Source organism: Hypanus sabinus (assembly GCF_030144855.1).
Source record: "Hypanus sabinus isolate sHypSab1 chromosome 24 unlocalized genomic scaffold, sHypSab1.hap1 SUPER_24_unloc_1, whole genome shotgun sequence".
Lineage (NCBI taxonomy): Eukaryota > Metazoa > Chordata > Chondrichthyes > Myliobatiformes > Dasyatidae > Hypanus > Hypanus sabinus.
In genome coordinates this window covers 375,971-392,526 of record NW_026778922.1, presented here as the reverse complement: position 1 = coordinate 392,526, position 16,556 = coordinate 375,971, and the positions used below count along the sequence as shown (strand labels likewise).

The following is a 16,556-nucleotide window of genomic DNA, read 5'->3' as shown; positions in this document are numbered from 1 at the left end:
CCAGTGATAGTCCGGATGATGGGAGTGAATGGGAAGGGTGGGGTCCCAGTGATAGTCCGGATGATGGGAGTGAATGGGAAGGGTGGGGTCCCAGTGAGAGTCCGGATGATGGGAGTGACTGGGAAGGGTGGGGTCCCAGTGATAGTCCGGATGATGGGAGTGACTGGGAAGGATGGGGTCCCAGTGATAGTCCGGATGATGGGAGTGAATGGGAAGGATGGGGTCCCAGTGATAGTCCGGATGATGGGAGTGAATGGGAAGGGTGGGGTCCCAGTGAGAGTCCGGATGATGGGAGTGACTGGGAATGGTGGGGTCCCTATGATAGTCCGGATGATGGGAGTGACTGGGAAGGTTGGGGTCCCTGTAAGAGTCCGGATGATGGGAGTGAATGGGAAGCGTGGGGTCCCAGTGATAGTCCGGATGATGGGAGTGACTGGGAAGGGTGGGGTCCCAGTGATAGTCCGGATGATGGGAGTGACTGGGAAGGGTGGGGTCCCTGTGATAGTCCGGATGATGGGAGTGACTGGGAAGGGTGGGGTCCCAGTGAGAGTCCGGATGATGGGAGTGACTGGGAAGGGTGGGGTCCCTGTGATAGTCCGGATGATGGGAGTGAATGGGAAGGGTGGGGTCCCAGTGATAGTCCGGATGATGGGGGTGAATGGGAAGGGTGGGGTCCCAGTGATAGTCCGGATGATGGGAGTGAATGGGAAGGGTGGGGTCCCAGTGAGAGTCCGGATGATGGGAGTGACTGGGAAGGGTGGGGTCCCAGTGAGAGTCCGGATGATGGGAGTGAATGGGAAGCGTGGGGTCCCAGTGATAGTCCGGATGATGGGAGTGAATGGGAAGGGTGGGGTCCCAGTGAGAGTCCGGATGATGGGAGTGACTGGGAAGGGTGGGGTCCCTGTGATAGTCCGGATGATGGGAGTGAATGGGAAGGGTGGGGTCCCAGTGAGAGTCCGGATGATGGGAGTGACTGGGAAGGGTGGGGTCCCAGTGAGAGTCCGGATGATGGGAGTGACTGGGAAGGGTGGGGTCCCTGTGATAGTCCGGATGATGGGAGTGAATGGGAAGGGTGGGGTCCCAGTGAGAGTCCGGATGATGGGAGTGACTGGGAAGGGTGGGGTCCTAGTGAGAGTCCGGATGATGGGAGTGAATGGGAAGGGTGGGGTCCCTGTGATAGTCCGGATGATGGGAGTGAATGGGAAGGGTGGGGTCCCAGTGATAGTCCGGATGATGGGAGTGAATGGGAAGGGTGAGGTCCCAGTGAGAGTCCGGATGATGGGAGTGAATGGGAAGGGTGGGGTCCCTGTGATAGTCCGGATGATGGGAGTGAATGGGAAGGGTGGGGTCCCAGTGATAGTCCGGATGATGGGAGTGACTGGGAAGGGTGGGGTCCCAGTGATAGTCCAGATGATGGGAGTGAATGGGAAGGGTGGGGTCCCAGTGAGAGTCCGGATGATGGGAGTGAATGGGAAGGGTGGGGTCCCAGTGATAGTCCGGATGATGGGAGTGACTGGGAAGGGTGGGGTCCCAGTGATAGTCCGGATGATGGGAGTGAATTGGAAGGGTGGGGTCCCAGTGAGAGTCCGGATGATGGGAGTGAATGGGAAGGGTGGGGTCCCAGTGATAGTCCGGATGATGGGAGTGAATGGGAAGGGTGAGGTCCCAGTGATAGTCCGGATGATGGGAGTGACTGGGAAGGGTGGGGTCCCAGTGATAGTCCGGATGATGGGAGTGAATGGGAAGTGTGGGGTCCCAGTGAGAGTCCGGATGATGGGAGTGAATGGGAAGGGTGGGGTCCCAGTGATAGTCCGGATGATGGGAGTGACTGGGAAGGGTGGGGTCCCAGTGAGAGTCCGGATGATGGGAGTGACTGGGAAGGGTGGGGTCCCAGTGAGAGTCCAGATGATGGGAGTGACTGGGAAGGGGTGGGGTCCCACCTGTAATGTGGGCTGTCAGATTAATCAGGAAGGGGTGGGGTCTCTCTCCCCACCCATGTTCCTACAGGCCCTGCGGACAGTTGGTGAACTGCGGTACCAGATCCAACTGGAGGCTTCGCGATGCCCAATGCCCACCAGTCCCAACGTCAAAAGGTTTGTTCTGATGGGTTACTGGCATTACAGGAGGTGTAGTGGCTGGTGGGGAGGAGGGTGGTGAATGTACAACCAGCCAGCTCTGGGGGCTCTCAGCCACTGGATCTAACATTGACGTCCCTTGATAACTTGGATGAAGAAGTAGCAAGGTGCGTTATTCAGTTTTCATATGGCACGAGGGTCTGTGGTGTTGTGGATAGGTTATGGGAAAGTATCGTAGAACAGGAAAATCAAGAACCCCAGTCTTGGGGAAATGTCTCTCTCCCTCACGGGATCACGAACAAGAGGGCCCAGGTTTAAGGTGAGAGAAGGGACCTGAGAGGCAACTTCTTCGCCCAGTGGTTGAGGCAGGAGTATTGACAACATTTAAAAGGGACAGTGGGGCTGCAGTGTATGAGGGTAGGAGAGTGTTGCGGGACAGAGGAACCTCTGTGCATGTGGGTAAGACACACACAGTCAAAGGCAGTGGGGAGTTTGGTGGAACAGAGAGACCCAGGGACACAGTGCTGTGGTTCCCTGAGTCACCGGTAGACAGGGTGGTGAAGAAGGCGATTGGCACGCTAGCCTTCATCAGTCAGTTGGGACGTTACGTTGAAGTTGTACACGATGTTGGTGAGGCCGCACCTGGAGTATTGTGTTCAGTTCTGATCGCCCCACTGTAGGAAGAGTGGCATTAAGTCAGAAGGGGGTGGGGCAGGAGAGTTTCATGGTGATGTTATAGAACTAGAGGGACTGGGCAGGCTGGTATTGTTTTCCCTGGAGCGATGGAGGTTGAAGGGTGAGAAAATACAAACCATAACACAATATTTAGAAGAACACATTAAATATAAATGCATACACGAGGAAATCTGCAGATGCTGGAAATTCAAACAACAACACACACAAAACGCTGGTGGAACACAGCAGACCAGCCAGCATCTATAGGGAGAAGCACTGTCGAAGTTTCGGGCCGAGACCCTTGGTCAGGACCCATTATATAAATTATAAATATAAATGCATGTTGGCTTATATACAGAGATAGATTGTACGTGTTCAAAGTAAGGGGTCTGCCAGAGTTGCCGTGCATCTGATGTCGCCTCCAACCTCGTTCAACGGCCCTTGAAATAGCCCTCTGCAAATCACACCTGGTTTTCTGGTACAGGCCTGGGTTGCCGGACTTGAATGCTACAGATCTGGTCTTCAGTAGATGACGTACTTCCTGGTTCATTCACGGCTTTTGGTTTGGGAACGTACAGTAAGTCTTTGTGGGCACACACTCATCCACACAGGTTTTAATGAAGTCAGTAACAAATGTAGCATACTCATCCAGATTCAAAGATGAATCCCTGAATACAATCCAGTCCACTGATTCAAAGCAGTCCTGTAGGCGCTCCTGGGCTTCCCTTGTCCAAACCTTCTTGGTCCTCACTGCTGATGTTGCAGTCGTCAGTCTCTGTCTGTACTCAGGGAGTAGAAGTACAGCCGGGTGATCAGACTGCCCGAAGTGAGGGTGAGGAATAGCACGGTAGGTGCTCTTGATGGTGGTGTGTTGTTTCCTCTGGTATTGCAAGTGATCTGTTGATGGCAGTTGCTTAGTGATTTTTTTTTCAGACTGGCCTGATTAAAATCTCCTAAAATGACGGTGAAGGCATTAGGGTGCACTGTTCCATGCACACTGATCCCATTACTCGGACCATCTAAAGCCTGCTTGACATTGGCCTGAGATGAAATATGAACTGCTACCAGAATGACCCCGGAGAACTGCCGGGGTGGGTAAACAGGACAACACTTTACTGCTAGGTATTCCGGGTCTGGTGAGCAGAATTGGGACAGCACCAAGAAGAGTTGATCATGAGGCATTCTCCTCCACCTCTGCTTTTGAGAAACTCTATAGATCGATCCTGATGGTGTGTAATAAACACGTCAAGTGCTGCATCTAGTACAGAAGGGGTTAACCAGGATTCCATGCGATCCGAATGTCCCTCTGATTTCAGCACCCTGGCTCTGAGATCATCGATTTTATTCACCAGAGACTGCACGTTCACCAGCGAGATAGTCAGTATTGGAAGTTTAAAACCCCGTTTCCTTAAACGCACTTGTCACCCTGATTTGCACCCGCACTTCCTCCGAGGTGAGCTTTGTGGGTGCATCTGACTACAATCGGAGTTGTTTCCATCTGTTTTAAGCAGTGATGGTTTGTTGAAACACATCTTCGTTGACCTTACTGACCTTGGAAGCAGTTGTGCTTTTTAGCTGCATCGGGCTGAGACAGGAATATCTAATCGTATCCATCGAGAGTACTGCTCCTACTCAAGTCGCACCTAGACGCCGGGGCAAAGACTTCTATGCCTGCTTTGAAAGGGAGAACACACCTACAGCTGTGAAGATCCCCGATGACCTGTGACCCTGTGATCTCCATCATCAGGTGCAACAGGCTGTCTTTAAAGAGAGTGAACCCTTGCAAGGCAGAAGGTCCCAATGGAGTACTTGGTGAGGCTCTGAAAACCTGTGCCAACCATGTACACAACCAACAGTGTACACAAGGACACTGCTATGGGCTGAAGTTCCCACTTGCTTCAAAAAGGTAACAATTATACCTGTGCCTAAGAAAAATAATGTGAGCTGCCTTAATGACTATCACCCGGTAACACTCACATCAACAGTGATGAAATGCTTTGAGAGGTTGGTCATGACTAGACTGAACTCCTGCCTCAGCAAAGAACTGGACCCATTGCAATTTGCCTATCGCCACAATAGGTCAATGACAGACGCAATCTCAATGACTCTCCACATGGCTTTAGACCACCTGGACAACACAAACACCTACGTCGGGATGCCGTTTATCGACTATAGCTCAACAGTTAATACCATCATTCCCACAATCCTGATTGAGAAGTTGCAGAACCTGGGCCTCTGTACCTCCCTCTGCAATTGGATCCTTGATTTCCTAACTGGAAGACTACAATCTGTGAGGATTGGTGATAACATCTCCTCCTCATTGATGATCAACACTGGTGCACCTCAGGGGTGTGTGCTTAGCCCTCTGCTCTACTCTCTGTATACACATGACTGTGTGGCTAGGCACAGCTCAAATACCATCTATAAATTTGCTGACAATACAACCATTGCTGGTAGAATCTCAGGTGGTGATGAGAGGGCGTGCAGGAGTGAGATTTGCCAACTAATGGAGTGGTGCCACAGCAACAACCTGGCACTCAACGTCAGTAAGACGAAAGAGCTGATTGTAGACTTCAGGAAGGGTAAGATGAAGGAACACATACCAATCCTCATAGAGGGATCAGAAGTGGAGACAGTGGGCAGCTTCAAGTTCCTGGGTGTCAAGATCTCTGATCTAACCTGGTCCCAACATATCAAAGTAGTTATAAAGAAGGCAAGACAGCGGCTATACTTTATTACGAGTTTGAAAAGATTTGGCATGTCAACAAATACTCAAAAACTTCTATAGTTGTACAATGGAGAACATTCTGACAGGCTGCATCACTGTCTGGTGTGGAGGGGCTACTGCACAGGACTGAAAGAAGCTGCAGAAGGTTGTAAATCTAGTCAGCTCCATCTTGGGTACTAGCCCACAAAGTACCCAGGACGTCTTTAGGGAGCGGTGTCTCAGAAAGACAGCGTCCATTATTAAGGACCTCCGGCACCCAGGGCATGCCCTTTTCTCACTGTTACCATCAGGTAGGAGGTACAGAAGCCTGAAGGCACACACTCAGCGATTCAGGAACAGCTTCTTCCCCTCTGCCATCTGATTCCTAAATGGACATTGAAGCTTTGGACACTACCTCACTTTTTTTTAATATACAGTATTTCTGTTTTTGCATGTTTTTAAGTCTATTCAATATACGTCATTGATTTACTTATTCATTTTTATTATTTTTATTTTATTTATAACTATTACTATTTTTTCTCTGCTAAATTATGTATTGCATTGAACTGCTGCTGCTAAGTTAACAAGTTTCAATTCACATGCCGGTGATGCTGGTGACCTGATTCTGGGTGTCTGATCATTAGGCGATTGATTGTATGTGTACAAAGTGAGGATAGGCAAGGAGTGACTGACAGGAAATTATAAAGTAATGGTGATTGTGGGTATAGAGGGTGGGTTACTGGCCGGAGGCATTGGTCACCCTCACTGCTTGGGGGAAACAAACTTTTTGAATCTAATGGTCTTGGTGTGGATGCTATGTAGCCTCCTCCCTGATGGGAGTGGGACAAACAGTCCATGAGCAGGGTGTGTGGGATCCTTCCTGATGTTCCTGGCCCTTTTCCGGCACCTTTCTGTGTATATGTTCCTGATGGTGGGTAGATGACGTATTGGGCAGTTTTGACGTTGCAGAGCAGTTTCCGTACCAAGCAGAGATGCAGCTTGTTAGAATGAGAGGGCAAAGGTTTATGGTTAGACACAGAAATTGACAGAGATATTGACCATGAAAAAAGTTATCAGCATTTACAGAGGAATTTTGATTAGCTATGGCAGTGGGCCAAGGAATGCCAAATGCAGTTTAATTCAGATCTGTGTGAAGGGTTGCATTTCTGGAAGACAAACCAGGGTTGGACTTTCACAGTGAACTGCAGGGACCTTAGGGAGTGTTGTAGATCAGAGGAACCCAGGGGTGTAGAAACATGGTTTCCTGAAAATGGGGTCACATGGACCCTAGGAACAAAGGGATACAGGGAAAAGGTTCCCTGAAAATGGAGTCACAGGTAGGCATGGACCCTAGGAACAAAGGGATACAGGGAAAAGGTTCCCTGAAAATGGAGTCACAGATAGGCATGGACCCTAGGAACAAAGGGATACAGGGAAAAGGTTCCCTGAAAATGGAGTCACAGGTAGGCATGGACCCCAGGAACAAAGGGATACAGGGAAAAGGTTCCCTGAAAATGGAGTCACAAGTAGACATGGACCCTAGGAACAAAGGGATACAGGGAAAAGGTTCCCTGAAAATGGAGTCACAGGTAGGCATGGACCCTAGGAACAAAGGGATACAGGGAAAAGGTTCCCTGAAAATGGAGTCACAGGTAGGCAGTGCAGAGAAGCAAATGTTTGAGAATATTGTGCTCAGTTCTGGTCACCCTGCTGTATGAAGCAGAGGGTAACAGTGGGAGTTTGTGTCTGAGACTGGAGACCCATGATTTGGCGATGATTGGAAAATGCTCAAAGCACTCGGGAATTCAGACCGAATCTGTTGTTAACGGTGGAATTCTCTAGTAAATAGAAAATATAGGAGCAAAATGCCTTTCTGCCTTGGCATCTTCCATTAAGTATAGGAGCAGAGTCGGGCCGGGCGGCTATTCATTCCTCCTGACATTCCACCATGGCTGATGTATTAACTCTCTCAGCCCTGTCCTCCTGCCTTCTCCCTGTAACCTTTGACACCCTGACTGATGGAGAACCTGTCATCCTCCACTTCAAATATGTGCAAACACTTGACCTCCACAGCCATCTGTGGCAGGTTCACCATCCTCTGGCTAAAGTTTTTCACACAGAGTGGTGGGGGCACTGACAGCAAAGATGGTAGTGGGTACAATAGGGTCTCTTAAGAGCCTCTGAGATAGGTACATGGAGCTTAGAAAAATAGAGGGCTAGGCAGTAGGGAAATTCTAGCAGTTTCTAGAGTAGGTTACATGGTTGGGACAGAGGGAGGAAGAGAAGAGAAGGAGAGGTTTATAGGGAGATAGAGGTAGGGAAGGGAAAAGGAGGAGGGGTTTATAGGGAGGTGCAGGGAGGGAAAAGGAGGAGGGGTTTATAAGGAAGTAGAGGCAGGAGCGAGGAGGTGGAGAGGTTTATAGGGAGGTAGAGGTAGGGAGGGGGAGAAGGGGTTTATAGGAAGGGAGAGAGGGGGGAAATGGGTTGTGGGAAGGGAGAGAGGGGAGGAAGGGGTTTATAGGAAGGGATAGAGGAGAGGGAAACTGTTCATACCACTCCATATTAGGATACATCCCTGTTGTTCCAGAAGACTGACACCGGCAATCCGCCGCACCCCTCTCTTCACCGGTCACACACCATCCCATCTTGGAAACGCATCGATTGCCTCATCCCTTCTCAACCCCTGTTACCACCCCACGTCTAATCCCCAGGACCCAGACCCCGAACGTGACCCTTCCCTAAACCAGTACTAATTCCCCTCTCCACGTGTTCCCCCTCCCAACTCCCCTTCTCACTGTATACCCCCACAACCCTCCACACCATCACCCCACCCCGTCTCCCCTGAAGGGGATTCCAGGTGCAGCATCTTGAGTCCAGCCAGCCTAACTTTCCCCCTCCCCGGTGTCGTGCAGGCGAGGGAAGAGCTCGCGGGAGGAATCTGAACTCTCCGGACAGGATCAAGGATATTCAGAGTCTGGTCCGGTGAGTGTGTTACCGTACCCCTCCCACTTTGGCGGAGTTGGGGGCAGATCTGTGACAGGTCGGTGGTGGAGGGGTATAATCAGTGTGATCTGGAGACTGATGTTCTGTATTGTGCATTTCTTCTCTCCATCTCCCCCTCCCCCTGCAACCCCCACTCCCCACCCCTCCCCCTGCAACCCCCACTCCCCACCCCTCCCCCTGCAAACCCACTCCCCACCCCTCCCCCTGCAACCCCCACTCCCCACCCCTCCCCCTGCAACCCCCACTCCCCACCCCTCCCCCTGCAACCCCCACTCCCCTCCCCTTCCCATTGCAACCCCCACTCCCCTCCCCTCCCCCTGCAACCCCCACTCCCCTCCCCTCCCCCTGCAACCCCCACTCCCCTCCCCTCCCCCTGCAACCCCCACTCCCCTCCCCTTCCCATTGCAAACCCCACTCCCCTCCCCTCCCCCTGCAACCCCCACTCCCCTCCCCTTCCCATTGCAAACCCCACTCCCCTCCCCTCCCCCTGCAACCCCCACTCCCCACCCCTCCCCCTGCAACCCCCACTCCCCACCCCTCCCCCTGCAACCCCCACTCCCCACCCCTCCCCCTGCAACCCCCACTCCCCACCCCTCCCCCTGCAAACCCACTCCCCACCCCTCCCCCTGCAACCCCCACTCCCCACCCCTCCCCCTGCAACCCCCACTCCCCACCCCTCCCCCTGCAACCCCCACTCCCCTCCCCTTCCCATTGCAACCCCCACTCCCCTCCCCTCCCCCTGCAACCCCCACTCCCCTCCCCTCCCCCTGCAACCCCCACTCCCCTCCCCTCCCCCTGCAACCCCCACTCCCCTCCCCTCCCCCTGCAACCCCCACTCCCCTCCCCTTCCCATTGCAAACCCCACTCCCCTCCCCTCCCCCTGCAACCCCCACTCCCCTCCCCTTCCCATTGCAAACCCCACTCCCCTCCCCTCCCCCTGCAACCCCCACTCCCCACCCCTCCCCCTGCAACCCCCACTCCCCACCCCTCCCCCTGCAACCTCCTCTCCCCACCCCTCCCCCTGCAACCCCCACTCCCCACCCCTCCCCCTGCAACCCCCACTCCCCACCCCTCCCCCTGCAACCTCCTCTCCCCACCCCTCCCCCTGCAACCCCCACTCCCCACCCCTCCCCCTGCAACCCCCACTCCCCACCCCTCCCCCTGCAACCCCCACTCCCCACCCCTCCCCCTGCAACCTCCTCTCCCCACCCTTCCCCCTGCAACCCCCACTCCCCACCCCTTCCCATTGCAACCCCCACTCCCCTCCCCTCCCCCTGCAACCCCCACTCCCCACCCCTTCCCATTGCAACCCCCACTCCCCTCCCCTCCCCCTGCAACCCCCACTCCCCACCCCTTCCCATTGCAACCCCCACTCCCCTCCCCTCCCCCTGCAACCCCCACTCCCCACCCCTTCCCATTGCAACCCCCACTCCCCTCCCCTCCCCCTGCAACCCCCACTCCCCTCCCCTTCCCATTGCAAACCCCACTCCCCTCCCCTCCCCCTGCAACCCCCACTCCCCAACCCTCCCCCTGCAACCCCCACTCCCCACCCCTCCCCCTGCAACCCCCACTCCCCACCCCTCCCCCTGCAACCTCCTCTCCCCACCCCTCCCCCTGCAACCCCCACTCCCCACCCCTCCCCCTGCAACCCCCACTCCCCACCCCTCCCCCTGCAACCTCCTCTCCCCACCCCTCCCCCTGCAACCCCCACTCCCCACCCCTCCCCCTGCAACCCCCACTCCCCACCCCTCCCCCTGCAACCCCCCTCCCCACCCCTCCCCCTGCAACCTCCTCTCCCCACCCTTCCCCCTGCAACCCCACTCCCCACCCCTAACCCTGCAACCCCCACTCCCCACCCCACCTCTCCCCCTGCAACCTCCTCTCCCCACCCCTCCCCCTGCAACCCCCACTCCCCACCCCTCCCCCTGCAATCCCCACTCCCCACCCCTCCCCCTGCAACCTCCTCTCCCCACCCCTCCCCCTGCAACCTCCTCTCCCCACCCCTCCCCCTGCAACCCCCACTCCCCACCCCTAACCCTGCAACCCCCACTCCCACCCCTCCCCCTGCAACCTCCTCTCCCCACCCCTCCCCCTGCAACCCCCTCTCCCCACCCCTCCCCCTGCAACCCCCCACTCCCCACCCCCTCCCATTGCAACCCCCACTCCCCACCCCCTCCCATTGCAACCCCCACTCCCCACCCCTCCCCCTGCAACCCCCACTCCCCACCCCTTCCCATTGCAACCCCCACTCCCCTCCCCTCCCCCTGCAACCCCCACTCCCCACCCCTTCCCATTGCAACCCCCACTCCCCTCCCCTCCCCCTGCAACCCCCACTCCCCTCCCCTCCCCCTGCAACCCCCACTCCCCTCCCCTTCCCATTGCAACCCCCACTCCCCTACCCTCCCCCTGCAACCGCCACTCCCCACCCCTCTCCCTGCAACCCCCACTCCCCACCCCTCCCCCTGCAACCCCCACTCCCCACCCCTCCCCCTGCAACCCCCACTCCCCACCCCTCCCCTGCAACCTCCTCTCCCCACCCCTCCCCCTGCAACCCCCACTCCCCACCCCTCCCCCTGCAACCCCCACTCCCCACCCCTCCCCCTGCAACCTCCTCTCCCCACCCCTCCCCCTGCAACCTCCACTCCCCACCCCTCCCCCTGCAACCCCCACTCCCCACCCCTAACCCTGCAACCCCCACTCCCCACCCCTAACCCTGCAACCCCCACTCCCCACCCCACCCCTCCCCCTGCAACCTCCTCTCCCCACCCCTCCCCTGCAACCCCCACTCCTCCCCCTGCAACCCCCACTCCCCACCCCTCCCCCTGCAACCTCCTCTCCCCACCCCTCCCCCTGCAACCCCCACTCCCCACCCCTCCCCCTGCAACCCCCACTCCCCACCCCTCCCCCTGCAACCCCCACTCCCCACCCCTCCCCCTGCAACCCCCACTCCCCACCCCTCCCCCTGCAACCTCCTCTCCCCACCCCTCCCCCTGCAACCCCCACTCCCCACCCTAACCCTGCAACCCCCACTCCCCACCACACCCCTCCCCCTGCAACCTCCTCTCCCCACCCCTCCCCCTGCAACCCCCACTCCCCACCCCCTCCCATTGCAACCCCACTCCCCACCCCTCCCCCTGCAACCTCCTCTCCCCACCCCTCCCCCTGCAACCCCCTCTCCCCACCCCTCCCCCTGCAACCCCCACTCCCCACCCCCTCCCATTGCAACCCCCACTCCCCACCCTCTCCCATTGCAACCCCCACTCCCCACCCCTCCCCCTGCAACCTCCTCTCCCCACCCCTCCCCCTGCAACCCCCACTCCCCACCCCTAACCCTGCAACCCCCACTCCCCACCCCTAACCCTGCAACCCCCACTCCCCACCCCTCCCCCTGCAACCCCCACTCCCCACCCCCTCCCATTGCAACCCCCACTCCCCACCCCTCCCCCTGCAACCCCCACTCCCCTCCCCTCCCCTTCCCCCTGCAACCCCACTCCCCACCCCTCCCCCTGCAACCCCCACTCCCCACCCCCTGCAACCCCCACTCCCCACCCCTCCCCCTGCAACCCCCACTCCCCACCCCTCCCCCTGCAACCCCCACTCCCCACCCCTCCCCCTGCAACCCCCACTCCCCTCCCCTCCCCTTCCCCCTGCAACCCCACTCCCCACCCCTCCCCCTGCAACCTCCTCTCCCCACCCCACCCCCTGCAACCCCCACTCCCCACCCCTCCCCCTTCCCCTGCAACCCCCTTTCCCCCTGAAACCCCCCTTCCCTCCACCCTGCAACACTCTCCCCTCCATTCCCCCTTCCCCTGCAACCTCATCTCCCCTCCCCTTCCCCCTGCAATCCCTTCCCCCTGCAACCACGTCTCCCCACCCCCTACCCTCCCCCTGCAACCCCCCTCTCCCCTCTTCTTACCCCGCTGCCTCCTTGCTCCTCCCAGTCCGAGGAGGAAGTAACTCCCTCAGCTGAGACCCCTGCAACTCCAGCAACTCCCTCTCTCCCCCAGGAGTCAAGCCATCTCTCGCTGAGCCCCAGCGTCTGCCCCCACTCCCCAGGTGAGTTGCCCCTTGGGAAGGGCGTGTGTGCTGTCTGACACCTGCACCTCTCATTGAACACAAAACAGTACAGAGCAGGTTCAGGCCGATCGACCACAATTACAAATCACACTAAATCCCTTCTGCCTACACCATACGCCTTCTTAACCACAGAGTCAACCTGCGCAGCTGCTTTGAGCATCCTATGGACTCGGACCCCAAGATCCCTCTGATCCTCCACACTGCCAAGAGTCTTACCATCTGCCATCATATTTGACCTACCAAGATGAACCATCTGCCACTTCTCAGCCCAGTTTTGCATCCCATCAATGTCCCACTGTAACCTCTGACAGCCCTCCACACTATCCACAACACCCCCGACATTTGTGAAATCATCAAATTGACTGACCCATCCCTCCACTTCCTCATCCAGGTCATTTATAAAAATCATGAAGAGTAAGGGTCCCAAAACAGATCCCTGAGACACACCACCGGTCACCAACCTCCAGAATATGACTCGTCTACAACCACCCTTTGCCTTCTGTGGACGAGCCAGTTCTGGGAGAGATGGAGGGTGAGAGGTGACTTGACAGAGGTGTATAAGATATAAGAGGATGAGATCGAGTACACAACTAGAGATTTTTCCCCAGGTGTAATGGCTAACATGAGGGGGCATAATTTTAAGGTGATTGGAGGAAAGAATGGGGGTGTGTGTCGAGGTAGGTAGTTTACACAGAGTGGTGGGTGTGTACCAACACCCTGCTGTGGGTCGAGGCACGTACATTAAGAAACTCTTAGATAGGCAAATGGAGGGTTTTGAGCCAGTTAGATTGATCTTCGGGCTGGTTAAAAGGTAGGCACAGCATCATGAACTGGAGGGCCTGTAATGTGCTGGAATGTTCTGTGTGTCATCCACCCCACCCCACCATCATCACGGAACACTTCCCTCTCCTCCAGCCTCTCCCCTACCTCCAGTCACCCTTCCCTACATCCCTGCCCCCCCCCCACACACACACACACACACACACACTCACTCACTGTAGCCCCAGATCCACCTGCCACACTCCGTTTCCCAACTCCTCACTCCACTGACTCTGACCCAGTACAATTCCCTCTCTCCTCCTCCTACACCGTTCCCTCTTCACTCCACTGACTCTGACCCAGTACAATTCCCTCTCCCTCCTCCTACACCGTTCCCTCTTCACTCCACTGACTCTGACCCAGTATAATTCCCTCTCCCTCCTCCTACACCGTTCCCTCTTCACTCCACTGACTCTGACCCAGTACAATTCCCTCTCCCTCCTCCTACACCGTTCCCTCTGCACTCCACTGACTCTGACCCAGTACAATTCCCTCTCCCTCCTCCTACACCGTTCCCTCTTCGCTCCACTGACTCTGACCCAGTACAATTCCCTCACCCTCCTCCTACACCGTTCCCTCTTCACTCCACTGACTCTGACCCAGTACAATTCCCTCTCCCTCCTCCTACACCGTTCCCTCTTCACTCCACTGACTCTGACCCAGTACAATTCCCTCTCCCTCCTCCTACACCGTTCCCTCTTCACTCCACTGACTCTGACCCAGTACAATTCCCTCTCCCTCCTCCTACACCGTTCCCTCTGCACTCCACTGACTCTGACCCAGTACAATTCCCTCTCCCTCCTCCTACAACCGTTCCCTCTTCACTCCACTGACTCTGACCCAGTACAATTCCCTCTCCCTCCTCCTACACCGTTCCCTCTTCACTCCACTGACTCTGACCCAGTACAATTCCCTCTCCCTCCTCCTACACCGTTCCCTCTTCACTCCACTGACTCTGACCCAGTACAATTCCCTCTCCCTCCTCCTACACCGTTCCCTCTGCACTCCACTGACTCTGACCCAGTACAATTCCCTCTCCCTCCTCCTACACCGTTCCCTCTTCACTCCACTGACTCTGACCCAGTACAATTCCCTCACCCTCCTCCTACACCGTTCCCTCTTCACTCCACTGACTCTGACCCAGTATAATTCCCTCTCCCTCCTCCTACACCGTTCCCTCTTCACTCCACTGACTCTGACCCAGTACAATTCCCTCTCCCTCCTCCTACACCGTTCCCTCTTCACTCCACTGACTCTGACCCAGTACAATTCCCTCTCCCTCCTCCTACACCGTTCCCTCTGCACTCCACTGACTCTGACCCAGTACAATTCCCTCGCCCTCCTCCTACACCGTTCCCTCTTCACTCCACTGACTCTGACCCAGTACAATTCCCTCGCCCTCCTCCTACACCGTTCCCTCTTCACTCCACTGACTCTGACCCAGTACAATTCCCTCGCCCTCCTCCTACACCGTTCCCTCTTCACTCCACTGACTCTGACCCAGTACAATTCCCTCGCCCTCCTCCTACACCGTTCCCTCTTCACTCCACTGACTCTGACCCAGTACAATTCCCTCGCCCTCCTCCTACACCGTTCCCTCTTCACTCCACTGACTCTGACCCAGTACAATTCCCTCGCCCTCCTCCTACACCATTCCCTCTTCACTTGCCTTTGTAATTAGCTCTCACATCCTTTAACTCGACCTTTCAAGAAAGTGTCCGAGCTACATCACAGGTGATCGAAGAGATTTTGAACTCCACTCCAGAGTTACACTCACAGTGTGAAGAGGAAGAGGAGCCTGTGACCAGGTGAGCAAGACCCACGGCCCTTCCACGGTACACCGAATGAGATACCAGACTCTAACGAGTCTCTGTAATGGGACAGTGTGCAGGGAGCTTCACTCTGTGTCTGACCCCAGGAATGTGTGGAGGGAGATTCACTCTGTGTCTGACCCCGGGAGTGTGTGATGGGACGGTGTGGAGGGGGTTTCACTCTGTGTCTGACCCCGGGAGTGTGTGATGGGACGGTGTGGACGGGGTTTCACTCTGTGTCTGACCCCGGGAGTGTGTGATGGGACGATGTGGAGGGAGATTCAGTCTGTGTCTGACCCTGGGAGTGTGTCATGGGACAGTGTGGAGGGATTTTCACTCTTGTGTCTGACCTCAGGAATGTGTGGAGGGAGATTCACTCTGTGTCTGACTCCAGGAGTGTGTGATGGGACGATGTGGAGGGAGATTCAGTCTGTGTCTGACCCTGGGAGTGTGTCATGGGACAGTGTGGAGGGATTTTCATTCTGTGTCTGACCTCAGGAATGTGTGGAGGGAGATTCACTCTGTGTCTGACTCCAGGAGTGTGTGATGGGACGGTGTGGAGGGAGATTCACCCTGTGTCTGACCCCGGGAGTGTGTGATGGGACGGTGTGGAGGGAGATTCACTCTGTGTCTGACCCCGTGAGTGTGTGATGGGACGGTATGGAGGGAGATTCACTCTGTGTCTGACCCCGTGAGTGTGTTATGGGACGGTGTGGAGGGGGTTTCACTCTGTGTCTGACCCCGGGAGTGTCTGATGGGACGGTGTGGATGGAGATTCACTCTGTGTCTGACCCCGGGAGTGTGTGATGGGACGGTGTGGAGGGAGATTCACTCTGTGTCTGACCCCGGGAGTGTCTGATGGGACGGTGTGGAGGGAGATTCACTCTGTGTCTGACCCCAGGAGTGTGTGATGGGACGGTGTGGAGGGAGATTCACTCTGTGTCTGACCCCGGGAGTGTGTGATGGGACGGTGTGGAGGGAGATTCACTCTGTGTCTAAACCCGGGAGTGTGTGATGGGACGGTGTGGAGGGAGATTCACTCTGCGTCTGACCCCGGGAGTGTGTGATGGGACGGTGTGGAGGGAGATTCACTCTGTGTCTGACTTTTTTTACAAAATATCTTTATTACAAATTCAGTGCTTCAACTATACAAACCAGTGACTAACACTAATACTACACAAACGACATTAAACTAACATTTCCATCTGATCCCTCTGGAGATGGGCAGATCCCTGTGCCACCTGTTTCCAGTTCCTGTGGATACCTGTTTTTGCCAGAGTCAGGTGCGTGTTCCCTCATCCCTCCGTATATAAACAGGGTGGGGCGAAAGTGTAGCCAGAAGCCAAGGAGCAGCCCTGGGGCTGCAGTCTCTTACACACTATGTACATG

At 56.3% G+C, this 16,556-nt stretch overlaps 1 protein-coding gene across 6 annotated transcripts in view; it reads left to right on the top strand.

The window, feature by feature from the left end:
• The window catches only part of LOC132385452 (C-Jun-amino-terminal kinase-interacting protein 4-like), a 173,608-nt gene that overhangs the window by 96,992 nt on the left and 60,060 nt on the right, over nt 1-16,556 (top strand). For 4 of the 6 annotated variants that reach the window (XR_009509185.1, XM_059957533.1, XM_059957531.1 and 1 more), the window contains exons 5-8: nt 2,008-2,093; nt 8,370-8,439; nt 12,402-12,516; nt 15,038-15,164. Coding sequence is in view for 5 of the 6 variants with exons in the window: in XM_059957533.1 (XP_059813516.1) it covers nt 2,008-2,093; nt 8,370-8,439; nt 12,402-12,516; nt 15,038-15,164 (398 nt within the window). In the remaining variant the exon portion in view is untranslated. The remainder of the gene's footprint in view (nt 1-2,007; nt 2,094-8,369; nt 8,440-12,401; nt 12,517-15,037; nt 15,165-16,556) is intronic. The other 2 variants (XM_059957534.1, XM_059957532.1) reach the window with 2 other exon arrangements.